Source organism: Aptenodytes forsteri, unplaced genomic scaffold (assembly GCF_000699145.1).
Source record: "Aptenodytes forsteri isolate BGI_AS27 unplaced genomic scaffold, ASM69914v1 Scaffold292, whole genome shotgun sequence".
NCBI classification, from domain to species: Eukaryota; Metazoa; Chordata; class Aves; order Sphenisciformes; family Spheniscidae; genus Aptenodytes; species Aptenodytes forsteri.
In genome coordinates, this window is record NW_008795435.1 from 503,284 (window position 1) to 531,277 (window position 27,994).

The 27,994-nt window shown below is 41.4% G+C and overlaps 1 protein-coding gene across 1 annotated transcript in view; it reads left to right on the forward strand.

Annotated features, from left to right (window-relative positions):
* Positions 1–27,994, forward strand: part of SCIN (scinderin) — a 56,361-nt gene that overhangs the window by 20,067 nt on the left and 8,300 nt on the right. Inside the window, exons 4-10 of the mRNA XM_009281031.2 lie at positions 3,096–3,245; positions 20,097–20,189; positions 22,767–22,899; positions 24,676–24,764; positions 24,965–25,180; positions 26,371–26,492; positions 26,677–26,767. Of these exons, the coding sequence (XP_009279306.2) occupies positions 3,096–3,245; positions 20,097–20,189; positions 22,767–22,899; positions 24,676–24,764; positions 24,965–25,180; positions 26,371–26,492; positions 26,677–26,767 (894 nt within the window). The remainder of the gene's footprint in view (positions 1–3,095; positions 3,246–20,096; positions 20,190–22,766; positions 22,900–24,675; positions 24,765–24,964; positions 25,181–26,370; positions 26,493–26,676; positions 26,768–27,994) is intronic.

The window sequence follows — 27,994 nt, forward strand, 5'->3', positions numbered from 1 at the left end:
GGCTGGGATAGAGTTAATTTTCTTCCTAGTAGCTGGTACGGTGCTGTGTTTTGGGTTTAGTATGAGAATAATGTTGATAACACACCCATGTTTTAGTTGTTGCCAAGCAGTGCTTACACTAGTCAAGGACTCTTCAGCTTCCCATGCTCTGCCAGGTGCACAAGAAGCTGGGAAGGGGCACAGCCAGGACAGCTGACCCAAACTGGCCAAAGGGACATTCCATACCATGTGATGTCATGCTGAACAAAAAACTGGGGAGGTTGGTGGGGGGGTGGGGCCACTGCTTAGGGACTGGCTGGGCATTGGTCGGCAGGTGGTGAGTAATTGCATTGTGCTTCACTTGTTTTGTATATTCTTTTATCATTATTATTTTCCCTTCCTCTTCTGTCCTATTAAATTGTCTTTATCTCAACCCATGAGTTTTACCTTTTGTCCAGTTCTCTCCCCCATCCCACTGGGGGGAGTGAGCTAACGGCCGTGTGATGTTTAGCTGCCTGCTGGGTTAAATGACAACAGCAGAGATAAGGCAATAGCTGCCTAACCTCTTCAGCTAATTCTCTATATATGTCATCTTCCTCTTATTGCTTCTATAGACTGTGGGAAATAAAGAATTCCTATTTATTGCTGCTATATCTCTAGTGACTCCTGCTTTCTCACATAATTTCAAATAAGCTCAATTAGTAGGAGGTAGGCCAAGATGAGAATGAGAAAGTTTGAGTGCTGAAATTGTCAGAAACTAAAGGAGTGTGTGTTTTGGGAAGTCTCCCCAAATTTGGGAGAAGATGGCTGAAGCAGTGCATGGCTGTAACAACTATATTAAAAAATCTGCTCAAATTGAAACTTTTTACTTTCTACACACTCAAGGCAGTCTTTTGTTAATTCTTTAGAAAATTTTCTTTCCCTGAGTATGCACAGATATTTTCTTTTCCTGTGGAAATGTCGAAAGTCAGATTTAAGATAAGGTTCAGACCTGAAGCCAAGTATGTCTCCAGATTCTGGATACTTAGTAAGGTGGCAGTATTTAAACCAGAACTTGGAAGCAGATTTTTTTTTTTCTTCCTTGTCTTAAGCTTACAGTCAAGTTGGCAAAGGCAAGCTGAAAACCTCACAGATTTCATTGCATAACATCTGCAAGTTGAAAGTGATCCAGTTCTGGGAATCTGTGTAATCCTGATGTAAGCTTAAAACTTTGTCTTTGAAGGATGCTTCTAAAGGGAAGGGAACTTGGCTGTGAGATCACTGAGTTTGGGGTTTTTAATTTTGTCCAAGCTGGTGAAAAGAAGTTACTAGCACTGTTTTTGCACGCAGATGGCATCAACATCTTCTAAAAGTTTGCATCTGCTAGTACTGAGAAGCTGTACTTCATCTCTCACTTGTCTCTAGCCACCATTTCAAGTGCTATTAAATAACAATAGTGGTCAGCAGCAATGGCTTAAAAAACTTTTTTTGAATGACACAGGTTTTCATCCAAAATCTAAGTTTTATATAGTTGTATATACATCGTAAAACTAAGACCCCAGTAATTTACTCAGTGAGGGCTCTGATTAAATCCTTGTTATTTGCGTTGTAGATGAACACAAACCAGTTCAACCTTTTTTAAAGTTGAAAATGACTGTGTACCTTTATTGCTGTACTATTTGGGCTATTTGATAGAATCATGTGAAGAAGAATCAAATCACTTTCTTCCAGAAGAAGGGAGGGGAGAAAAAAAGCAACCAGCCAAGCTGAGTAATTTCCTTTGACTATCTCCTTCCAGCTCAGCCTCTAGCAGCTCTGCAGCTTATGTTCTGCCTCTTAGTAATTTTCATCAAGACTGAAATCTAAATTCTTTATTCTGAAATGCTTTGCATTCAGGATGAATAACAGGACTTGCCAAAACTGGGGGTCCTTGGTCTGTGGTGTGACTGGATTAGGTGACCTGTCTTAGGCCGGTTCTGGTGGCGCTCCTTCCAGAGAGGTGCCTTGGGAACATGCTCCATTCTGGTTGAATTGCACTTTCCCCGTCATGTGCAGGGCATACCCATTCACTACCTATTCAGCCAGATGAGAGGAAGGCCTTGAAGGCCCGTAAGATGATATCTAGGAGTAAGCTACTGCCATCAGAGCGCTCGCTCATCAACATGAAGAGACGCTGCTGCGGTGTCTGAGGAGCTCCTTGTACAGGTGGCAACCACGATGGGGTGGATTGCCCCTGTGGCAGCAGCTTACTCCTAGCTGCTGTGTTTCCTGAATGGAGGCATCTTTTACAGATGTGTCTCTTGTCTTTATTTTAGTCAGTTCCCGAGGCAGGAAGGGGGACCAGGTATATGTCCATCTTCTGCTGGGGAGAAACTTGGTGGTTTAACTGACCAGAAATACTGTGTATTCCTGATCTGTAAATCTTTAGAAGTAATTTATAAAGACATTTGTGGTAACTACAGTTGGAAGGGCTTGCATTAATCTGAGTTTAATAAACTTTCATGAGCACTGGATCAGCTGTACACTGAGGAAAAATCTTCTGGTGAAGAAGACTTTTTACTGAAAACACCTATGTCATCCATTCGCACTTGAGCTGGTTTTGTGGTTTGATGCAGCAGAGTGTGTTACAAATACCATTATACAGCAAAAAGTCACCAGAATAAAAACTGGATTGAAAGATCTAACTTTACCTTTGAGGAGCAGATACAGTCAGGGTTTTCCTTGAGATTTTGAAATTTCTTTGTTTCTTGCCACAGATGAGAACCAGCACCGTTGAAGTAGCATAGAAGAGGAACTGCCAGATATAAGCAAATTTAGGAGTTTCAGGTTCTTTAGATAGCTGAAGATACATCTGTATTTGGGGCAAAACTCAGTCAAACCAAAACTCTGACTCTTCTGAGATCGAGCGATCTCCTCCTAATATGTGGGTGCTAAATTACATTACATAAATACCTTGCATATTACAAAGATCTAGGTGACTTAACAAATCTCTTCTGGAAAGTATTTCTGAAAGATGTAGCTTCACTGATGATCTGGTGGTTTAGATCCAGTAAGATAATTATTAATAAAATATTAATTTCATAATTTTGTTCAGTGTTGAATCTTATTGCTAATGTGTGGGCTTTTAATTATTTTAGGAAATCTATCAGTGGTGTGGCTCATCATGCAATAAATACGAGCGGCTGAAGGCTACTCAAGTTGCTGTTGGCATTCGGGACAATGAACGAAATGGAAGGTCTAAATTAATTACCGTGGAAGAAGGGAGTGAACCAGACCAGCTCATAGAGGTATTGTAATATGCGTACCGGTTACTGACAGAGCTGTGGATAAGATGCATTTACATCTCAGGAACTAAATAGGATTGGGCTCAAACTTTATGTTCTTCAATGACTCCAGGAACTCAGATTTAGGTTATGGTAGGCCAGTTTATACTTCTTTTCCCTCTTTATGCAAGCAGTATTAAGTTTATTGGGAAGTAAAGTCTGAGATAATCAATCATCTGAGAATACTTTTTTAAGAACTAAATGTTTGCTTTTTTGAATTAGCTGCAGGGTGACTGAATTAACAGCAGAGCTCATACCTGAACCGCACTCTCTGCTGCTCTGTATGAGGAAAGAGCAGCATCAAGGTGGGACAGCACCAAACAAGAGGAAGTCCGTAGAATTACTGTGTCTAGGATGTCAACAAATGTAGCAAATTGCATGGAGATGCGTGGGGCCAAGCACGCTGCTTTGCATCACCGCTTCTGCTACAAACTCTTATGCACCTAGCCTCTAGTAACCCTAGTGAGCCCTTCCTCATATGTTTAGAAAGTTTAACCATTTATTCAAAAAACAGAATTCAGATTTCAGAACTGAGCTGATCAAAGTAGAGTGCAAAAAAAAAATTTCCCAATTTATGGAGTTTTCAGATCTTGAAAAAATTATCGAGCACCGAGTTGCTGGAGGCCACATACTAATAAAAGCATTGTCACTTGGTATTTGCGTGCTAAATTAAGCTTTTTCTGTTCATTCTCTAAAAAGAAGGAAGAGGGAAGCAGGGTTATAAAGCAGTGCTTCAATAAAATGGAAAAGGTACAATTAGAATATTAACTTGTACTTCAGATTAACTTCAGGAAGTAATGCTAATGGTGCATGCAGGTATGCCATTATTTTTGATGGTGCTTACATTTGGTTTTGTCACATGGAGTATAACTAGTTATTGCCTAAGCAGCAGAACATATCAGGTGCTGAGCCACCAGCCCTTGGCCATGCTAGCTGTGGTGACGCCTTTGGACGATCTGTCCATCTGCTTGCAAAGACTTTTTTGCCTGTGGGTGTGAGTACAGATGTGGCTGTGCTCAGAAGTAGGGGAGGTGGCACCCAGCGCACCGGGCATTTTTGAAGGAAAAAAAAACCCCAATCCTCTATCTGGCTTTTTACTTCCTTGTACAGACTTCTCACACCAGCTCTGATGTGGCACGTATTTTACACCTATAACTTTTATGAAAAGAGCACAGGTTGACAATTACAGCCCAACCTCCTGCTCCCTATTTGAATCACGGTATTGGATTGCAGCCCACTGCGGGCCGCGGCTGGGTGGCACGGTGGGAACCTGCTGGCACGGTCCCCTGGCAGCAGCCTCCTACTGCCAAGCCCATCCCGGGGTTACCGCTCAAGGCTCTGCACGGGGTTTCTGATAAGCTCACGTGTGAGTTGGGAGCATTGATCAAAACAGCTGCACTTTGCACCTCTTATCCGAGTAAGGTACAGATGCAGATGCGAAGTCAGACTTCTGTGCTGCTGCAGCAAAGACACGGGCCCGCCGCAGGGGCGGCCATCAGGAGGCCAGCTGCCTCCTCCCCCTGAGCCGCTCTGAGCGGCAGGGATATGCTGGCCTCGCCCCTGCATGTTTGCCAGACGGTTTCAGCTGTGTGCAACTGTTGTTTTGTAGCAACCTTGACACATGATTAAGAGCAGGAAAAATGCCAAGGCTGCGTTTTGATCCTGTAGTGCGTTGTTATTGTATCAGGGAATAAATCTTTTCTTCACTTGCTCAGCAGTGTGTGAAGTTTCTGCTTTTCCTTTTGGATTGTGAATATAGAGAGAAGAAAAATGGGTAGTTCAATGCAAGTAGGTTCATGGCTTTTATTGCCACCACTGTAATGAGCCTGGTTTGAGTGAGTTTGTCAGCAGCCAGGGCTTACCTTCTAGCCTGCGTCGTGCTGGGTAGCCTTGCTTTTGGAAGTGCTGCTCACATCATGGGGTCTGCAGCTCAGCCGTGGCTGTCCCAGTCCAAGCTCTGAAATGTGCTGCTAATAAGCCAGGAGGGTAGTTAACTCACAAACACATAAAAAATATTAATCCCTATTCCTGCTCAAATTGTGTCCAGTCCCGGTGTTCTTCATTTTGATATCTCCTTGCTGCCACAAAATTGTCTCTAACTTGCTGTAGCACTTGCCCAGGCTGACTGCTCTGAAACTAGCATTGTGCTTGTTTCTTCCCTCTGCATCAGGAAGGATGGATGGATTTTTGCCGTCTCCAGCTTTCTTAGAAAAAGGTTGATTTATTTTCTAGCAAAAAGAATTATGTACTTTTAATATTCATTTTGTCACCTGGTATGTCACTGAAATCAGAATGAGATTTCCTGTAATTATCTCCTCTGACAAATGTCAGGAATGAATTCCCCTCCCGTGAGCTAGAAAGACATCTGCTTCTGTATCAGTGGCTTAATTTGCTTGTGCAGTGCCGCTAGAAAAGCGTTCACCAGGCAGGGGCTGACATACCCACCACGAGTACCAACGTAAAGAGCTGATAGTGATCTTATCCCTGCTCCGTAAACACATAGTTGTGACTCCGAGCCAGTAAAGCAAGACTGCTGTGCCTACACCCCACTGCTGAGGCAAGACGCACAGGCCGATTCAACAAACCCTGCCAGACTTCTCCCCTCCCGGTACGGGATTAGCAGAGGCTGCAGTGGCCGTGCTAGGCTGGTGTTTCCTGGCCAGCCCGCTTTCCTGTTGGGAGCTGGGGAGCTGTGGGTGAGGTGAACTAGTCTGACAAGGGTGATTGTCTGCTCCCAACTACCATTTTTAGCAAGGATGTGGGAACAGGATGGCACTGCTTGAACAATTTGCTCATGGGAGAGAGCTGTCTGGGCATGCTGTAGGGCTGGATGAATTGCTGTGGCTGGCCAGCATGATACAGCTCACTCGCCCTAGGAAAGGACAGTGGCTAGAAGCTGGGTACATGAGTAGTTTTGACAGCAGCAAGCCCTTTTTTCATCTGCTGTAGTGATCAAGGGCCACTTGGGAACACACAGTGACTCTCCTGTGGTCGTATTCTGGAAATGCAGCGTGTCTGGAAAGCTCAGACCTGCAGTGGGTGCACAGAAGGTCTTGTAAGATGCTGCAGGAATCATTAGAACTCTTCGACTGTGAAGATGAGGCAGAAACTTTCAGTGCAAGCACGTCAAAGGTATTTAATCTACCTAGTTTCACCTCCGTGTTTACACTTTAGGTGAGGTACTGACTGGCAGGTTTAAATAAGCAGTGCTGTATAGGGTTGCTGCCTTGGAAATTTAAAAAATAAACTGACCACTGTGGACAAATTGCTGCTGTTGCTGCTCAGTAACTGTGACTGGTCTCCACAGTGGCAGCTGCCCATAGTAAAATTCACCAGATGCCAACTCTGCTCTGATTTTCACACTCTACAGCTGAATAGAGTTACTCATTCTGCTTAATCTTAGGCCTGAATGTTCAAATTGTGTGACAGGAAGTTTTTCATCTGCATGGGACCAATCCAAAAATAGGTCTTAGTAATGCTTCGGTCAGTTTGGTTGCTCTAGAGTGACCACATTAGACTACAAAAGACTACACTTCTTTTCCTTTAACCAAAAGGAACACTAAATATATGGTTTCAAAGCTAACCTAGGACCAAAATCTTCTAGGGTCAGTTGTGAGCCCTGTCGGAAACCCCCTTGGGCCGCCTGCACCAACACTGATGCTCGTCCTTCTGACTGCTTGCAATGGTAAGCAGAGATCTCACAGCATCGTGTTTGTATACCCAAGACATCACCGAGGTCTGAGAGAACAGCCACAGTAACAGGTAGCCGTGCTCAGGACGGATGATTTCTAATTGTAGTTGGAATCTCTGCTCTAATTCTGAAGAAAGGACCAAACCGGGGAAGCTAAATTTTTAAAATAATTTTCCATGATCTCATTATTCAGCATTGTGGGAAATGGTGAGTGGGATGAATGAATGACTGAGGTACCCTGTTTCCTTTCTCCAGTGAAGTTATTGTCCACCGTTTGGCAAGTGAATGTGTAAGCTGTTCCTCTGCTTTCAGAGTAATGGCAAATTGGAGAAACAAGGAATCAGAAATGTCTGTGTTTGTGAAGTTTTCTAGTTGTTCAGCAAGATGAAGCTGATTGCAGTAATGCAGAAAACAGAAATTCAGTTCTGAGTCACCCAAGGGAACAATGCAAAGCATCCAAGCCTCCATGCATAGCGCACAAACACCTTGATCTGGTATCACACGTCTAGAGATGAAGTAGGAGGGGAAGAGAAAGTCTTAGTATATTTGTTTTACTATATTTGTGTAATTTGAAATATTAGATACCCTAAAAGATTTTTAGATTGACAGTACTGTTCTGACTACATAGACTCATCTCCCCATGATAGATTTTAAGTATCTCAGGCAGCTGTGACAGTCTGCAGGGTATAAGAGCCAATGAAAAAGTAAGATAAACTGAGTTTTAACTAAACTAAGTATTGAGCCTGCATCTGTCCCTTCTACTTGATCATGAAGTGTTCAGCTAACACTTTTCAGGATGGTTCTTGTTTTCTATGTAGTCAAAACTGTCTGTTTTAATTGTTTTCCCACAAATGACTCCCTTAAAACTGCAGCTCCTGGTAGCCTGTGATTGCTGCAGGTTTTACTGCTGAGGCTTTTGGCTTTTGTTTCAAAACCGTTTTGTAAAGGTTTTTGATGTCATGGCTGAAACAATGAAACCTGAGAAACGTGACTGCTGAGGTCTAAAACCACAGGCAAATGAAGGATCATGTTAGTAGGCATCTTTGAAATTGTTCTTTTGCCTTTAAGCAAAAAATGCCACGACTTTTGTTTACTCAGCATTTGCAGTTGTCATGTGCCTGGTTTTGTTAGAGTTCTAGTGGCCTTACAACAGGTGAGTGCAAACTCACTTCTCAAAAATATTTGTGCATATATTCAGCTAGTTTAAATACTGAGCAACAGAGGGAACCTCGTCCTCCTTTCTGATAACGCAGCCTTTCTCCTCCCTCCTTTGTCTTTCAAACTCCTAAGAAATGCTTAGTCTTGAGAATTATTGATTGCCGTGTTCAGAGACGATTGTTTTTGCCTGTGGTGTGAATAAATTCTACGCACGGAAGTACAGGAATGGTTTGATCATATTACAGCCAGTCATACCTTTCTACCTCTGTAACTGGAAAGGGACTGGTAGCACTACACAGTGCTAACTCAGTCATGTGGATAAAATCTCAAGAGCACAGAACGTAAGAGTCCATCGCAAATGCAAGTTACAGAGGCTGCTTCTCTAGAGACCCAAATAATGCAAACATCACCACAACATCAAGCTCCAGTAAACCTTAAATTAGCTGGCTAAGTGTCTGGGCATATGGACAGAAGAGCAGGACCACCCCCTCCTTTCTTGTTAAATTCAAGCCCCTAAAAATTATTTGCTACAGAACAAAGATAATTTCCAAGGGCAGCACAGAGCACAGTGAGGTAGCTGGGAAAAACTAAAGCTTCTGTGACTTGTGACTAGCATAAATGGGTTTGACAGTACAAGGGTATTCTTCTCTGAAGGAGCTAGGCAGGTTCCTGTGGTTTCTGGTCCTGTCACATGGATCATTGCAAAAGGCTCAAAGAGCGGCGCGTGCCCCACTGCTTTGGTACTTGCTCCTTTCCCAGAGCCAGCAAGAGTAGGATCTGCCATCACAACTCTGTTAAAACAAAAATTGCTATTGCTGCTCTCATAATATTTGTATTTCTTCTTGTTCCCTTGCTTTTGGTTGTATTAGGATGTCAAGTCATGCTAAGGAGAGGTTTATTTGGTGAGGAGGAGTTTATTTATACAGAGGAGTGGAGAAACAGTGGGGGTGAGGGCGACAGGAGAAAGAGGAGGAGGGGTAATCAAATTCCAGGCATTTGTTAGGGATTAAACAATTGTTTAATTGTGTAGCTTGTACACAGTTTTACTCAAATGCTATGAATTCATATGCTGTGAATTGCCTCTAACTACTATGGTCCAGTGTGACCTGTTCACTAGCAAGAAAATGCCCAATATGAAAATACACTATGAAGTCACATTAGGCCAAAATATGCATGGGTTTGGGAAAACGTAAGCCAAAGTAGTATCTTTTATTATCTAAATAGAGACAGTTGGAAAAAAATGGACAAGCTTCCAGGGAGTTTTGTGAAATAAATACTAGAAATTAATTTCAGTCCCAGAGCAGAGGCAGTATTAAACAGCCACGTACAAAATAAAATGACTGCATTGGAGAGGGGTGAGGACAATGGAAATTGTACCAGTTCCCAACACAAAGACTCAGCTATGCAGTCAGACACACACGGGGAAGTTAACTACATTTTCATGAGAATGCAAAGACTTAAGAAAGCTAATGGGCAGAAAATAGCAAAACTACTAGCCATAGTTACTAGCTGTAGTTGCATAAGCTACACGGATGAACAGACAACTTTCTCAGGCTGCTTTGAAACTATGGGTCAGATTTACCCCTCAGGGAAACAAATACACTTCTTCACTGGAATGGTTTTGGATATATGCAGGTGTCAGCAAGAACACAATTTAGGTCTTTACATTTTGAACAGTAAGAGTTTGTAGGATACAAACTCAAAATAGTCCAGGGGGAAAAATACTACACATGCTCGTGTGCCTGTCACAGCAACATCTGTCCAATCTGAGGAGTGGAAGTTTATTAATCATTACACTGCTTAATTAAAATTTTTGATGGGCTATGAATGTGGATACAAAATACAAACCCCTTGCTCTGCAGGGAGCCAGTTTCAAGCTGTCAAAACCTGGTGTCCTGTTTTCTTTCTAATTACTGAGTGTATCTCCTTCGTTAAGGACAGTCCTTTTTCTTGACGCACATTTCCATTTAAAGGACTTAATTATGCAACCTGTACTCAGACAAAACACGCATGGCTTGGATTTCAGCATAGCTTAGCTGCTTTGCACCAGCTGAGCATTTGGCCCAGTGTTTTCCCCAGGCCCAGGTAGAAAATCAGCAGGGGTTTTGCCCGAGAAGGGCAGAGGGTAGTAGGAGGACTCTCCAGCAACGTTGTGAGTTACCCATAATGTTCTTCAAGCTGCAGTTTTCAATCTCGGCTGCCTGAAGCCAGGTACTTAAATGACAGTGAACTGAATAGGAGCTGCAGGTGGCAAGTCATCTGAAAGTCAGGCTTTTAATTAAGTCTCTAAATACGAATTTCAATGCCTGCATTAGAAATTTACTTTGGAAAATGTTCAGGCATATCGTACTGCGTGGCATGAATGAAATCATTTATGAACAGCTCTAATAATAGACGGTTGAAAACCTAATTTCTTATGCTAGGAAAGATGCTTCTGTACTAGGTGTTTTAGTGAATTTCTAAAATCATAATAAATTTCTGGAAGTGCTTGCAATGAAATTATAACATGTCTCGTTAGCATGCTTATGGGTGAGAAAACCACTCATCTTTGTTATATTTTCTGCTTCAGCTGTAGCGCTTGCAGGGTTACCACGTTAGTCAATTATAATGTTATAATTACATGTTAGAATATTAATGGAGTTTGTAATGGCTTTTTTCCTTTCTGTGCTAGACTATCAAGAAATCTACTGATGAAAAACCACTATAAATTTCAGTTATTAAATGAGCATAATTAAGAAGAGAAGGCCAAAGAAAAGAGTTGTTAGCAGTTATCTCCACGTGGAGTTGTTAGCAGTTATTTCCATGTACTTTCTAGCAACGGGGGGGGGTTCATGGAGAAGAACTGAAAGGGCAGAGCTTCCTTGCTGTATAAAAATCTCAGAGATATGCTGTTCCTGGAATCCTGCATCTCCCCAAGACAAATACACCTTGAAAGGAAATTTTTTTTTCTTTTTTTTTTTTCCCCACGAGGTCTGCCTCATCCCAACCTCTGTGCAGAGCAACTCTCAAAGGATCTCTGCTCAAGGTGTTCATGGAGAAGAACTGAAAGGGCAGAGCTTCCTTGCTGTATAAAAATCTCAGAGATATGCTGTTCCTGGAATCCTGCATCTCCCCAAGACAAATACACCTTGAAAGGAAATTTTTTTTTCTTTTTTTTTTTTCCCCACGAGGTCTGCCTCATCCCAACCTCTGTGCAGAGCAACTCTCAAAGGATCTCTGCTCAAGGTTGCCTTTGAATTTTCTTTAGTGAAAGTTCTGCAGTGCAGGAAGGGCTCAGGGAGGGAAACTTTGTAGGGTTTTTTCAGAGGAGTCTGCATATGCACAGATTGCTGTTCCCAATCCAGGCCATGTAACACTGGGGTAAAAGTCCTCTCACATCTGGGCAAGGGTGAAGAACAGCTGTATAGAAGAAACTGTTCCACGTGTTGTGGGATCAGTTCAGTATTTCCACCACCACCAAGTGTCTAACGCTGAAGAAATACATAAATATAATTATTGTATTTACTGCAAAGCAGGTTATTAGGGCCAGGTCTTTTGCTTACATAACTGCGTATGACTTTGATTCTACCTGGCTTTGCCTGTAAAAATAAGAGGTAGATAAAATTACCTGATGGATTTAAATATTGCAGTAATTAGTGCTGCAACTTCTAATTTTTAAGAGCTGTAAATCATAGCCCCTTTGTCAAACATTTTGGCTCCTTTACACAAAATTTGAGGAGATGTAGGAACTTAAAAACAGAAATCAGTTAGCAGAGGGCACCTAAACTAGCAGGAGGAAATTATTTTCAAAGAGCTAAGCAGGATTTATCTCCTATAAAACCAGGTGAAAGAAACGTTCTTGCTCGCTCTCTTTTTCTGTCCTAATAAATATTTAATTTACTTCAAGATTCAGCAGGAGGCATTAGAGAAGATCTATCAAAATACTCTCCGATTCGCTTTCTTAAACATTAGAGACCAAGTCTGTGCTGTGCCTTAGATGCAAGAGTTTGGGTGTCAAACCAGAGAGGATCTCCTGGCACACCTGATCTATTGGGCTGTATGGGACTGAAAATTCTGAGCTTGTGAATACAGGTAGTGGTGCGCTGGGAAAATATTTCAGTGCCCTGAGTAGCTTTTTCCACCTTCCCATCTCATGGACTCTCATGAGTGCTGAAACACCTTGCTGCAGGTCCCTCTGCTCGCCCTAATGCTGCTATGTATCACGGCTGCCTGCCTCTCCCTCCAGCCACTATAGATCCCCTGGGAACACTGGTTTTCTAGAAGGGTCACTAGCGGCCCATCACCTGCTGCTGCCTCCAGCTCATCCTCTGCTGCTTCAAGCTTCACAGAGTATTTGCCATACTCCTCTTTTTACCCCAATATCGATATGGTCCAGCCTGCCACAGCCTTGGGACCAGCCTGCATGGTGCCACTGCAAATGCCCTGCTGCAAAAGTGGAGGCACTTAAGAAGCGAAAAGCTGGGAGTTTTGTGGATTTTAGCAAATAAATATTCTTTGTGTCTGAGGCTCCCTGTTGGCATTAGTTACTGATTTATTTCCATTATTTTCCAGCACTTAAGCATGCACTGTCATGCAGCACGTAAGTTCTTTTATCCACAAGGCTTCCAAACCAAGATCTGCAAAGCTACAAAGACTTCAGTGTGTGCCTAACTGTATGTCCCAATAAAGCAGAAAAAAAAGGCACCTCAAGCACACGTGCAAGTCTCTGCAGGATTTAGGTCTCACTTCTAATACTTCTGCTGGTATCAGAGGAGGATGTAACAAAGGAGTAAGATTTAAAAAATGAGGTAGAAAGGATTAGTATAAATGCAAAAAAGATGTAGGGGTGATTATTTATTGTATTTTTAATTATGCTGCAGGTAGGCAGGTTGCTGAACAGCTCAATTCTCAACATTCAGCAGCAGTAATGGTTACAAAAAGTCTGCTGTGTTTGCATAGTTACTACCATTCACCCTCCCAGTTTCTTTAGTGTGGGATCACTGTTCATCTTGGAGGCATCCTAAAAGCCAGACATTTGAAGATAACATAGGCTGGGGGTTTCCTCAACTCATTTCATGCATACCTGATCTCAGTGTAAATAGCTAGCTTAGATACTGCCAGCTGTGCAGTCCCAGCAGGACAGAAGGTAGCTTGTTTTACCTCGGAGGCAAACTATTGAAAAACATCGAATTTGTACTCTCAGGACTGATCTAGATACTTTTTTTTTTTTAACATGTTATCAGTGGCCTGTTTCACAGAGTGGAAAATTAATGTTAGAATATTGTTATCATACCAGTAAAGGCTTTATATTCAAATTATCCCAGACAGATATGCAAAGCTGCAAATATTGTATGAAAAACTGCCAAAGCCTAATGCCCTGTTTTTAGGAAGTTAAGCATAGAGCTATGAATAAAATTATGATTTGCATTTGAAATTCCTGAGACAACAGAAACCGGCTAAAATTGTAGGCCATAATTTATGTGTCAAAAGTGCCATGAGCAACTGATGCGTTTTGCTGTTTTATAGCAAGCTGAATGCATACAGATCAGGTTTAGACCTTAGTACCAGGAAGCCCTTTTGATAAATTACGTGGTAAAACCAAAAAAAAGTTAACAACGTGCCAGAACTGTTTGTTCGCATAAAACATCCTTGTGTCCGCTTCTCAGTACATTATGGCTGTTTCCATCTTATTTTCAGTGTCTGTTCAGGCAGGTGGGAGGTCTTCTGCTCAAGGTGAACATGTAACGACATCTGTTGTTGCTGGAATTGCTAGTGAGAGGCAATTTCAGGCAGAAATCCTGCTAGCTACCTGGGAGCAGTTTAGTGAAACCTTTTTTTTTTTTTTCCTGTTGGGAGTATAAGTTTTTGTAAGTCTATGAATGTTTGCTCAGATTGATGGAACGGGTTCCCAGTTACAATAACCAGTGTAATAAGCATATTCGGCTATTCGTAATCTGACCAATGTCAAAAGTCGTTTCTGTCTGGACCAGAATATCCTCTGCAGTGGTTGTGCTCTGGCAGGAGAACCAGTACTAAAATAATTAGAAATGAAACTGTGGCCAGTTACTTCAGCAGCGAAGCCCTAAAGCCACCTTTGCCTGATGATCCTCTGGGCGTATGTCTGTGCTGGTACCCAGGGTCATCCAGGTGGTTACTAGCCTGCATCATGTTCATCCCTTCCTCTCTCTGCTGGGTTTTTTCCTTTTACTGGCTATTGGTGTAGATATTTAGGACAATATTTATTTCAGAGAGACATTCCTTGTAATATTCTTCTCTGCTTTGAAGGTTAATAAAAATCTAAGCCTTTATCTACTATTCGTAATCTACCAATGTCAAAAGTCGTTTCTGTCTGGACCAGAATATCCTCTGCAGTGGTTGTGCTCTGGCAGGAGAACCAGTACTAAAATAATTAGAAATGAAACTGTGGCCAGTTACTTCAGCAGCGAAGCCCTAAAGCCACCTTTGCCTGATGATCCTCTGGGCGTATGTCTGTGCTGGTACCCAGGGTCATCCAGGTGGTTACTAGCCTGCATCATGTTCATCCCTTCCTCTCTCTGCTGGGTTTTTTCCTTTTACTGGCTATTGGTGTAGATATTTAAGACAATATTTATTTCAGAGAGACATTCCTTGTAATATTCTTCTCTGCTTTGAAGGTTAATAAAAATCTAAGCCTTTATCTACTAATGAGTTCATGCTGTGCCTATAGTTCAGACCTATTGTCCTGCACGGAGGATTTATTCTCTGTCGCTGCCTACACGTGTACCGTGAATTTGTAGGAGCAGGATCTACTTGCTTATGTCAGAACGTGCAAGAAACTAAATGATGAGTTACTAATCCTGATTGTTTTCCAAAAGTATTAAGTAATAAAATATCAGGCCCACAAGACAGCTTTAAGCTATGTAAATAGAAAGCTTTTCTTTCTATTGCTCTTAGCATATATTGAGGGGAATTTGAGTATTTTTGAGATCTGACACTTGGGATCACAGCCACAACAAATAGTTCCGTTTCAGACCCAGAAACCTAACCCAAACTGTGTATAGTAAGAAGAAACACAAACACAGTGCTAGTGTACACAACTTAAACTGTACAAAACTGGTTTTCTCTCTTAATTAACCTTCACCTGATGTGTTCTTCAAGTATTGTTTTCCTAGTTGGATTTTCAGCCTCAACTGAACTCTTTAAACTTCTTGCTCCCATTAAATCAATATCAACTATTTTCTGATGCAAAGCTGGCTTCTCCAGTTATGAAGACAATGTTTGCTAAATTTCTTCTTTTGATGAGTTTATTTTAAATTATTTACCTGCCACATTCCTACAGATCAGAAACCTTTTGTCTGTGATTTCTTCGATTCTTTTTTAAGGGCAATGGAGTGCAATTTCACTTGTCAGTAAAAGTTTTTGCTCTTCTCTGAGGGGGTGTAGAAATTTACAGAGAAGAGCTCTTGCACATGAGGATATGAAAGGGGGTTATGGTTTTGCAGTCAGGATAAGCTACATTGCGTTTACCACAAGGTAAGAGTGAACTTGGGCAGTTGTTGTAGAGGAACTGATGTTCTGTTGGTTTCCACTACTAAATTCTTGCGCTAACCTAAGAGCGTCAACACAAAGGTTTAACAGAACTTAAAAAGCCAAAACTTTTAAAATTAATGCAGATTGACTTCCTGTTATACCCCCCATAGACAAGGTCTAAAGGTGTGGAGAATACTTTTGCTAAAACAACGCTAACTCGGCAGTCTGATGCTCTCATTGAGAGGTAAGCTGGCATTAGGCTATGGCCATGTAAAGCAAGGTAGGCTCTGCTGCAGCCAGCTATGGGCATATCTTACTCCGAAATAGCTGTGAAGCAGATTAAGCCTCGAGTGGTTAAACAACCTCACATATACCGTGAGGTTAGGGTGCGAACACCACGGTCTCTGCAGAATAGCGGCACTACGTCTGTGTGCACCTTCGCTGAGGCCAGAGTTGCTCATGCTTTTCTCCAGGACTCTGATAAACCTGCACGCAGGAAGCAATGGTGGGGAGAGGATAAGCGTCGTACTGTGGTGGAGCAACAGAGAGCGAGGGGTGGTTTGACATGTTAGTCTGTCAACGGCAGATAAGGTGAAGTGATATGAGTAGTCTCTGTGGTTTGGAAGTCAGCAGCTGCAAAGAAAGACGCTAAGCCCAAAGAATGAAGAAGCTGGGGCATGGGTGTGCTTTCAGGGCCCCTAATTATTCTTTAGATTATTTCTACTGCAGTAAAGAATAATAATAATAATAATAATAATAATAATAATAATAATGATTTAAAAAGTGGTTTCAAAACTTGTGCGCACCTGTGTATTTATGAGAGGTATAGTTTGAAGTTGCCAGTATGGTTGGATGTCCAGGGAAAAGTGTGGCTAGGCTGTTTTGCATCCCGAAGAGAGCATTGCTATTTTCAGGTGTGTAGGGTGGATTTGTGGGTCTGAATTCTTGGCTGGTTTACGAGTCAGGGTCTCAAACCTCAGAGCAGCCCAGAAGAGCCAGCCTAGGGCTGTCAGTACACTGGGTTGTGAGACGTAAAGACCCAGTGGAGCAGCCTGACCATCTGTTTAGGGAGAATTATATGAGCAAGGTCCTGTGTATAGAGCTACCACAGCATTTGTGTGAAATTAAGAGTATATGTAGGTAAGAATCAGAAGACTCAATGTCCTTTAAACTGTCTGTTGGTTTAAGTCATTTTATTGGGGAACCTTGCTGAAAAGCTTTGGGAGCCTTTGACTATAGTCTCAGCTGGCATGATTTGTTTTCTTTATGATGCATCACATGAGAATTATCTGTATAAAGGTGAGGTGTCCTGGAGAGCTGCAACTCAGCCAGCCATATGCTTAGGTAATGATACAACCCAATTCCAGCATAGCAGTTAGCTGTTGTTCAATACACACTTTGTAATCTTATTGATAAAATTATCAGTTGTCTTAACATCCAGGCACATGTGTGGCTGCATGTGGACTCAGCCGTAGGACGGGAGTTTGCCTTAGAAGGAGGAAAGACAACTTATCTGGAAGGCATTTCTTTGGGACAGAACTTAACATTTTTTTCAGGATAAATTGCTTTCTATTTAAGCACAGAATTTTTCCTTCCGTGATCTGTCTCGTCCTCCAGTCTATAAGACAAACCGGCTGAAATTAATGCACGTTGGGAATGACATAAGTTGTCCCTAGCAATAGAAAAGTGTACTGACTATATGTATTTCATACTGTATCACTTTGTATATTGAGTATATATGGTACACGCTGCATCTCTTCACAATTGGTGTCTTCACATGCGTTAGGTCATTTTAACCTTGTATCATCTTCTGGTATTGATACCAGAACACACAGGTATACATACCCATTAGTGATTCAGCTCGAGGCTTATTCTAATGGCTGTGTTGGCTGCACAGCCCTCCTCTTAAGTCCTGGATGTTCTTACCTGGTGGGAGGAGAAGCATGTCTTGTCCCTTCTTAACAAGGGTCATCAAAATGCCAGGATCTACAAGCAACTGTGACTTCAAATGCAGGAGAAGGGAGCACCCTCAAGACCCTTCTCCATTCATTTTTGGGCTGCTCTGAGAAACTGGAGAAGAATTACAAAAATGAGTATTTTTCTGCTCGCCTGTGCTGAAGCACAGGGCTGGCTTTGGCCAGAGAAGCTACTGTGCAAGCTGCTGTGTAGTGAATGGTGAATGGATTTCCCCAGAACCAGAATGTTTCTGCCCCTTCCAGGGCAGTTCATCTCGTACCTGTAACTACACCTGCGCAAAGGAGGTTTTGACCCCTCTCTCTGTGCCAGTACTGATGAACTGAGATTTCCTAAGATAAGGCTTAGGGAGTCTGACAATAATTCTCTATCTAGTTCAGAAAAACATTTCTGCTTTAAGTTTTAAAACACCAACAGGTCAGGCCAGCAATCTAAACTGTGCTGGGGCCAATTTTAAAGCCCAATTTTTAAATTACAGAGGCTGCTTAGTTTAATTGCCACCAGAGTGGAGCACCTAGATTGTGCTGTGAATAGAGAGGCTGCTTCTGTCAAGATGCTTTCACAAACACCAACAGGCACCATTTAGCCTTGTTTAAAAATATTCAGAGTGGCACTCGCACAGTTTTCGAAGACCCCTGGGCAAGCGGAAAATTTTAAGAGCAGTTTATTTTAGATCACTTTAAGCGACTTACAACAAAGCTGCAAAATAATTGTGGTGCCACAGGTATTCTATGTGCGTGGCAAAGGAAAACGCTGACTTTAACTGTATCAGGAATCACAATTTTTGTGTATTTTTTTGGTGTATTTTTTTGCTGGAAATACCTAATGAAGCAGAGAACTAGTGAGTATGGACTTCTGGAAGTTTTAGTAACAGGACTCTTTTACCCTCTTAATTGTTACTGAAAGCCAAATGTTATAAAACCCTCAAACCTATTCAGTGTCTGTTCAGGTAAAGATGCCTGCCTGTTATTTGGCAATTTTCTGACCCTTCCATTACAAAGACAACATTATTCTTGGTGCTCTGCGACTTGTTTGTAGGCTGCTGGTTAGTGTGAAAATCTAGGAAGGGAAACATTTTCAGAAACCTTGTGCCGATGTGCCACATGTGCCCACTGTTTTTAGCCATTCAGCAGCATGGTGGCACTCTGCTATGAACACGTAGCCCTACTTGACCTATACATTAGTAAATCTGAAGCCGTGTAGCGTAAATTCAGGAAATGCTGACTGATAGCTACTGAAGAGCTACTGGTAATATCTTTCTTAAACACTCAGGGCATTACTTTCTTGTCTTCAATGAGTCACAGGTAAAATATTTTAGCTTAAACTGCAGCAATCACACTTAACAAGGCTGGGATTTTTTTTACTATTTTACTGGCTTTACCAGGTCAGGAAACTCCACAGATGGCAGATTTATATTAAATATTTAGGCTAAATTGTTTTTTTTCCAAATTCTTTGCAGCTGTATGCTTTGTCAGGCTTCCCTGTTATCAAATATTTACAGTGTTTTTGCATGTGACTCCATGTCGCAAATGCACTGCATCAATAGGAAGGCTGGCACTGCCCTTGTACTTGATGTTAATATTTAGTTACTCAGACATATCAATTACTACTACCTTTACTCTGGGACATAATTTCATAGAAATCCATAATATTCTGTATGTAACATTTGGATCTGGTCATATATGAATCATTAAGGAAAGATCATTAAGAAGGGGTAACTAGGATCTAATAATGACTACTTGACCATAACATATTCTTGATGAACCTCTGTAAATTTCTTGTAGTGATAATTGTTACAACATTACCCCTGGTGTAAAACTACTATGATGTAAAACAACCACGGTGTTAAAATTGATATTCTGGTGGTGGAGCAAGAAAATGTTTTTCTCACCCCATAAATTTTTTTCAAGACTTTAGCTAACTTTTCCCCCTTAAAATGGGATTAAGAATCTGTAATTTTTAAGATTTTTGAACTCATAATCTGGTATTTTATATTGTCAATTGAAATATTTTAAAAGATAATTTCAACTCATATATTTCACTTTGTCTGCTTTAATTTTAGTATTGTTAAACATTTTAAGAGTAATGTCATTTCAAAAATTGTAAGACGTGCTTGCCGACAGTTCAGAAGTTACTGGGAGGAAAAGGGGAAGACAGACATATAAACACACGCATAGAACAGGATCACATAAACCTTTCTATTCTGTGTATTTGTGTGTGTGTATCCTTTGAAGCTTTTCTCTATATATCATTTCCTATCCTAGTCTTTAGATGACGAGCAAGTTGGCCTGCAGGAGATCTAAAGCTGCTGGAGATCTGACACAGTTATTTAAAATTATCCATATGTTTGTGAACAAGTCACCCATGAGTTTGGATTTAGATTGGATTATACGTAAAGATGATCCCGATTAATCAATTACTGGGACAACACGTTACAGTGTTTAGGTATTTATACTACAGCACCTACTCTCTCTCTGCATTGAATTTGTTATTCTCTTGTACAGGTTTTAGGGAGCAAGCCAGCGCTTCCCGAGTGTGATGATGACGATGATGAGCTGGCCGATATTACAAACAGGAGAAGCGCTAAACTATATATGGTAATTAATTTATTTATTTATTTATTTATTTATTAAAGTTAGGTACACTCAGCAGTATTCATGCATTCATTCATCCCTCATATATGGAGTTCTGGCTTCAGTTACAGAACTGCAGTTGTGTTAGCTGATTTGCAGCCAATGGAAAAGTTTCTCAAAGGATGTCAATCAAGACAGCCTGGTTAATTTGAGGGGGAAAAAAAAAAATGGATTACAGTCCTTTTTACTCAGGAAACAAGTTAAGCATGGCCTATGAACCACTCAGTGTGGGTCAAAGAAGAATGAACTGATCTTAAATCAAGCTATATTTCCTGTCTTCTTGATTTTAACAGTGAGAGTTTTAGTAGTCATATATGATTTAGTTATTCTTAACTGAGTTTGAGAGATGGACAGTTACGTTATATTTTATATATAAATCCAAAGGAATTTGAATGCATAACTCCTTTCTTTTGCAATGCCCTTTTCCTCCTTCCTCACCTGCAATGGCTTAACACTGACTAGGACAGTGCCACTGCCAGAAAAATAACCTATAAACAAAATGGATTAAATATTTGCTCCATTTAAATCCGTAGGAGTTTTATGATTACATTCAGTAAAGTTACGATTTTTCCTCACGTCATGCTAGGCATATCGCTCTTTCCTAGAAGAGGCATGGAATTCATTCTTCAAACTAACAATACAGTACCTTACCTATATACAAGGCTCCACAACTATTTCATTTTCTTTTTCTGAAAAAAACCCAAACTATTTCCAGGCCTGTATTTTCTCTCTTTTTTTTTTCCACAGTTCCCCTTTCTTTCATATTCTCCCACTTGAGAAAAGAAGGGAGAAAGTATTTGGAAAAGGGGGATGTTTCTAATGAAATCTAGAAAAGACTTTATCCTCCCCCCTCCCAATAAAAAAAAATTACTTTCTCCTGAAGACTGCAAGAAGAGTGTTTTTTTTACAAGCTCTCATTAGCATTGAGATCTGGACCTTTCTCCTCAGCACTTTGTGCTCTGGCTCACGCAATAAGGTTGCCTTGTGTGACAGAAAAGAATCTTTCACCGGCATACAATGCACTTTCTTCCCTTCCCCATAGTCACTTAACAAGAAGGGTTTGGTCAACAAGTGGCAACACTCCGACAGCACTAAGTGCTGCCGGATCCCCATGTGTGTGACCTTTTAGGTGCCATCTACAGTAGCTTTGAAGCTGCTGTGAAGTGTGAGAGAGGGTGAGTCCCTCCCTCTGCAGCTCCTGCATCCCGCAGACCACAGCAGGATGGAGCCACCTCTCTCCCTGCCTGTTACGTGATTCTTCCCCTACCCATATGTGTGGCTGGGATTTACAAGAAGCCTGTATGAGGTGATCATTGTTACAAGGCCATTTTCAGTCCTTGCTGTCTATGTGCTGTGTTTAGTTCCCATTAATCGTTCCATTCTTGCCAAAAAATCTGGCACATATTTATCTTCATAGCAGGGCTTTTGGGGGGGGGGGGAACCCGAGAAAAAAAAAAAGAAGAAAAAGAAGGCCTGCATGTATGATCAGGACCAGTGTAGTAAGACAATACTAGAGAAGAGAAAAGTGTTTGCAGTGAATTTTGGAATCCTAAGAACTCTCAGAAAATTCTGTGGCTATCTAATAAATTCCTCTAAGTACACGGGTCCTGCTAACAGAGCTCTGTTAGCTAAATTTAAATGTGCTGCAGTATAACAGTGACAGTGAGTGTCAAAGTCAGGAGACAGGTCTACGGTGAACCCTCACACTAGGTGTAATAGTTGATTTTTATTTGATGTATGCAGTGGTAATTTCCATCTTGTGCTTCCATAATATACAATATAAGATATAATGGTGTATTTAAAAGTAATATTGAATGGTGTATTTAAAATTAATTATGAAAGGAAATAAAGACTGCTAGAAAAGTTATTACAAAGTAATAACTTCTTTTCAGTAGTAATAACTTGTCTTTTCAGCCACGCAGGAGTGAATTGTAAAAGGTTTTAAAGGTCTACGTGAACTTACAGTGGTGGTAGAGGTCACACAGCAGATTCTGCAACAGGTCTTATATTACAGTTTCCAATTAAAGAACTGTAGGTTACAAATGTAGGTATTTCACTTGTTAATATCGGCGTAGGACTATTTTATTATAATTTCAAATGCTCTTGTTCAGCACGTATGTGTACCTTTGGCTTCAGTGCGGGTTGCTTGGTAGCAGAAGATGGGACTCCACCGATTCAGCTGAGCATATAGGAGGGGCTGAAGAAAATACGGATTTTTAACTGTGAGGTGTTCACTGAATGAGCAGTTGAACTGAATCTTCCACTGAATTGAAAGTGGAAGAGAAACGGATTTAAGAAGTTGCAAGATAGGGATACAACAAACTCACTAAAATTAACACTACGTCTCCCTCTATTGGATGTAAAATGAAATGAAACAAACAAACAAAATCATTAGCCTACCTTACTTTCCAGCAGCACACAAATTTCATACAGCCATTTATATAGAAATGGCGACTGATTTCTATAGTAATTTTGGGAGCAGAAATTAATTCGGTTATAAAAGCCAGAGTTGATCTAAATTTGAAATGATTGCTTTCTTAGGTGTCAGATGCAAGTGGATCCATGAAGGTGTCCGTGGTAGCAGAGGAAAACCCCTTCTCCATGGCTATGCTTTTGTCTCAAGAGTGCTTCATTTTGGACAATGGTGCTGCAAGGAAGATCTTTGTGTGGAAAGGTAAGAGATCACTTCTCTTGCAAATGCAGAAGCTACACAAACATATCTAAGCAGTTGACACAACACCCTCAGGACACTAGCAAGAATTTAATACTGGCTGGACACAGTACCTTGCACACAGTTCTTCCTTGGTGTGGTCAGAGGACAAGGATTGCTCACTTGGTAAGGGCCTCAAGACAGAGTCTTGTCTAAGGATCCTGGCTGTTTTTGAGGTATCTGTAAGCTTGGGTGCTTAAATTCTTATCTAAGTGGCAGTTACAAAGCAAACATAAAGAATTTTACAAGTTCCGTATATTGTCATCAAATCCCTATCTTCTGGGACAAAATCTGGACACTGAAGGTTTGACAATAGGTGGATATTATATTTCCATACATCGCTCCACAGAGGTGTGAAACTGAAAGGTGAGTGTCCCAGGCATCAACTAAAAGCATAAGCTTGCAAATACTTTGATGCTTCTTTTTTTCTTGTGAATATTTCTCTGTGGTATCATCAATGCTTGTAGGAGTGTCTGCAATTGCTTTGACTGAACATTTCCCTGGAGAAGAATACTACTGGGGAATTAGGTCTGGACACCTTGTAGCTGGATTGTTGTGATGCTGCTATTGCATCCAGTGCTGAGTATCTCCCCTTTTTTGTCTGATGCAGTGTATTAATTATTCTGTGGCATTTGCATTTCTTTTTACCATGTGCAATAGCAAATAATTGATCAATGCAGTTGTCAAACTGCTGAAATCAGTCCAGGAAGCATTTTGCTTGAAAACTTCATTTGCAGTTAGGGGAACATCCTTTAAAAGAGAGCATTTTGGGAGCGTTGTGCTCAGATGGTCTAAGGTCTACCTGACCCCCTCATTCCTGGTTTTCACTCTCTACCTGGCAGCTCCTAGAAGAACCAAGCCAATAGGATAGTGCATAAAATAAATAAAATACAATTTAGGCCTTTTTGAATGTGGCCCTATGTGCATCCTCACTTTGCTACTGTTGGGAACAATAATGTGTGGAAAAACCCATTAGTCTGTGAGTCTCACCCTTGCACCGGGAGGCTGCAGTTATCATCTCTGCTGGAAATCTTCAGACCACTAAGCTGAGGAGTGTGAATTACTTCGCTAATAGTCTCATTCAAAATGGAATACAATGAATAGCTTATCAGAGCATCTTATTAGACTAAGAGGTCTTTGGAGTATAGTCACTGACAGCCAGCTGGGACACAGACCTGGTACACAGTATCATCCCACAGAGACTTTCAGAGATGTCTAACACTGAGCAAGGCTGAACAAGGAGCAACGAATGGGGAAGGGTGGTGGTAAATTGCACAGCCCAGCCAGATGAAATGGCAGTTCTCTTGCTCAGACTGTGGCACCGCCTGCAGAAGTGAAGGCAGTTCTGGACAGCAGCTTTACTTACCACATTGCAGCCCAGGAAGGGAAGATTCAGAGAAAAGAGCCAGGGTGTTCTTGTACCTTGAACCAAGCAGATATTATGAACAGCATTTTTTGATAGAAACACACACACTAAGCAAAAAACAATGCTCCTTTTTTCCTTTTTTTTTTTTTTTAATTTTATTCTATTTTAACTGTTTTGAAAGCCACTGAGGTACTGTTTGGGCCATTCAACTTTGTGTGAATCTTATTGCTCATGCTATGTCCAGCATTTGTGTTTGTTCAAGACTGAGGCAAGAGCAGTGTCGAAGAGAACCTGGCTCAAGGGCATCTTGTTTTTGCAGGATCTGTGAGCTCATTGCCCTTTCCCATGTATTGTTATCCTTCTGTTTTAACCAGGCAAAGATGCTAACCCACAAGAGAGAAAAGCTGCCATGAAGAATGCTGAACAATTCATACAGCAGATGAATTATCCTGTCAACACACAGGTGCGATCTATTTATGAGATGATACCAGGAGAGCATGAGGTCTGTTAAAGACTTTGTTTTTAAATCAGCAAAAAATACTTTTAAGGGCTTATAAGACATAAGGGCAATGTTTCACTAACAGATAATTCAGAAAAATTTCTGTTCGAGTAACTGTGTCAGTTTTGTTTTCCTTCCATTTCATGTGTCTTGCTTCATTTCAGATTCAAGTCCTTCCTGAAGGAGGTGAAACACCAATTTTCAAACAATTTTTCAAAGACTGGAAGGATATAGATCAAACTGATGGCTTTGGCAAAGTATATGTCACAGAGAGAGTGGCTAAAATTGAGCAGATTGAATTTGATGCTACCAAGTTACATGAGTGTCCACAAATGGCTGCCCAGCATAACATGGTAGACGACGGTTCAGGGAAAGTAGAGGTAATTTTTTGTGTTGTATTAAATTGTATTCTACCTACCTAGCTTATTCTATTACAGGATAAGCTGCTACTCTATGTTTTGTCATTCACACTGTTGTGTAGAGTAACGCTACATTAGTGGCAGTGTTACTTCTACCATCAGAAGAGGTACTTTGAAGTAGAAAGTGAATCTCTTTGTCAGCTGTATGCTGGGTCATGTTTTTTGGTGCTTATGAAAGATGTTGTACCAGTCATCAATAGAAATCAAACAGCAGAAACATTTCCCCTTCTACACAATACTTCTTAAAGAGATACTTTAAATATGATCCTTAGGCTAAAGAAAAACTTCTAGCTCACATCAGCTTGAAATCTGGAATGGGAAAACTTGCCCTTGGAGTCAGAAATTTATTCCGTGTCTTTATGTATGTATCCAGTCTGCCTTCTAGGGGAACATTCTTTGTCCCTAGTATGTCTCTCAGGTAGCCTGGATTTAGAGAGAAAAAGATGACTGTACAGTCTTTCTAGATCTATCCATATCCCACTGCAGGAATACCTTTGGACTACACAGGGCTGGTTTGGCATTGTACCAACACAGCCTGTTGAATACAGGTCTGCATGTTGGGATTCTGGAAGAAAAAGATAAATACCTGCAGTCTCGTTGGTATATTTTCTAGGTGTCTAACCTCATACTTGGGATGGTCTGTAGGCTTGAGCCAAAGCAGCTTAGATCTGAAGTATTTTTTGCTGAATAATTTCAGCAGTATGTTTTTGGAGAGCAGTTGTTAACTGAACTGGGCTGTAGTGAATCAAATAGGAAGAAATCTGCCTAACAGCATGTTACCTGACTACAGTGTGCCTCTCCCAAATGATACGATAGTTCTGTGATGAATCATAATGTTGTGCCATTCATATCATATTATCATCTTAAGATGTTAAGAAAGTGAGTTCAACACAGGATTATGAGGTCATCATGTGGCATTAAAGCATCAAGACAAAGAAAAGTGTACTGCAATGGCTTGTTGATGGTCATTATTCATTCATTCTGTGGGCGCAGGGTGTATCTATCCGCTTCATGAAGAATCCTTCCTGGTTTTAGTCCGTAACACTTGGGAACAGAAACAAAGGTCACTCAAGGGATGACACAATAAATTGCTTCTTGAAGAGTCTCAGGGTGAAGTTCAGCATTCTCCAGTGATTTCTCTGTTTCCCCAGATCTGGCGTGTGGAAAGCAGCGGCAGAGTTCCTGTGGGACCCGAGACGTACGGACAGTTCTACGGTGGTGACTGCTACATTATCCTCTACACTTACCCTAAAGGGCAGATCATCTACACATGGTGTGTTTGGTCGGCTTTGCACAGACCTCCAGCATGTGGATATTATTTTATGCTGACTTTATGTCCTTTTGAGTAGAACCGCGTGTAAATGCAAGGTTGTTTACTGTGCATTTGTCATGCAGTATAAGCTCTGGATTATTTTGAAACTGGACTTCATCATCATCTTTCTCCTTGTCTTCCTCAGGCAAGGAGCCCACGCTACAAAAGATGAACTGACTGCGTCTGCATTTCTGACTGTTCAGCTGGATCGGTTATTGAATGGTCAGGCTGTGCAGGTTAGTGTCTTTTGGATAAAATTCAACAGAGAGTGCAATATATGCAAATGTCAATGAGAACTGAAAGGAGGAGGTAGCATTTGAAGACTGGGAATATCAACTGCTCATGGTCTGTATCGACCCAAGCACCATGGGCTCCCTTTAAAGTCGCTGGAGATTTCCCATTTGAATCATCCTTTCTGAACGTAGAACACAGATATAACACAACCTGCCTTTTCTTTCCTTCAACTTTCACTGTCTAAAGATTAGGTTTTAGTCCTGCCTAGCCTTACAAACTCTGTACTTGGTCAGTGGAGACCGACGGATAAGATCCTACCAGGGCAACTCACTCTGAATCAGGTGTCTGACAGGGCAATAGCCCTGTGTGAGCTCCCCTGTCTCCTTTTGTTTATGTAGGAAGCTGTGATATTTAGCCCAGACAAGATGCGTGACTTTTAGAGGGCCAAAACTGGGAGACATGAAAGCCACGTGACAGCCAGAAGGGGAGAGCCTGCAGGAACTGTGCTGCAGGGTCTGACTTGTCCCTGCCGTAGCGAGGAACGTAACTTGGGTTTTCCTATCCTGTAGTGCTTGCAGCTCCATGAAAGCAGGATACACATCCTTACTTGCAGAAATGGGGTGTGCAAGGTAAGGTGCAGGACATTGGCAGCTAAAAGGTGGGACGAGATGAGCTAGTCCTAGCATGACTAGAATGTGTGCTCTCCTTTCATCACTAGTGAGGAGTGGTGGGTAGGTGGAGAGGGGAGCGGACTTCTCTTTTCACAGAAAGGCTAGAGCTGGAAGATGACTAGGGACAGGCAGAGATTTTCTAGGCAGTAGGAGATAGTTCTGTGCTTCCCATTTCTTAATTACCAATGTAAAGGGCTTTCCCCACCCACCAAGATACAGTTAATTTAGATGGCAGACCATACTTTTAGCTGTTAATCAGCTACAATTTATGATTGAAATTATATTAAGGGAGGATGTCGTGGTTTAACCCCAGTTGGCAACTAAGCCCCACACAGCTGCTCGCTTGCTCCCCCCCGGTGGGATGGGGGAGAGAATCAGAAGAGTAAAAGTGAGAACACTTGTGGGTTGAGATAAAGACAGTTTAACAGGTAAAGCAAAAGCCGCGCAGGCAAGCAAAGCAAAACAAGGAATTCATTCACTGCTTCCCATCGGCAGGCAGGTGTTCAGCCATCTCCAGGAAAGCAGGGCTCCATCACGTGTAACAGTTACTTGGTGGTG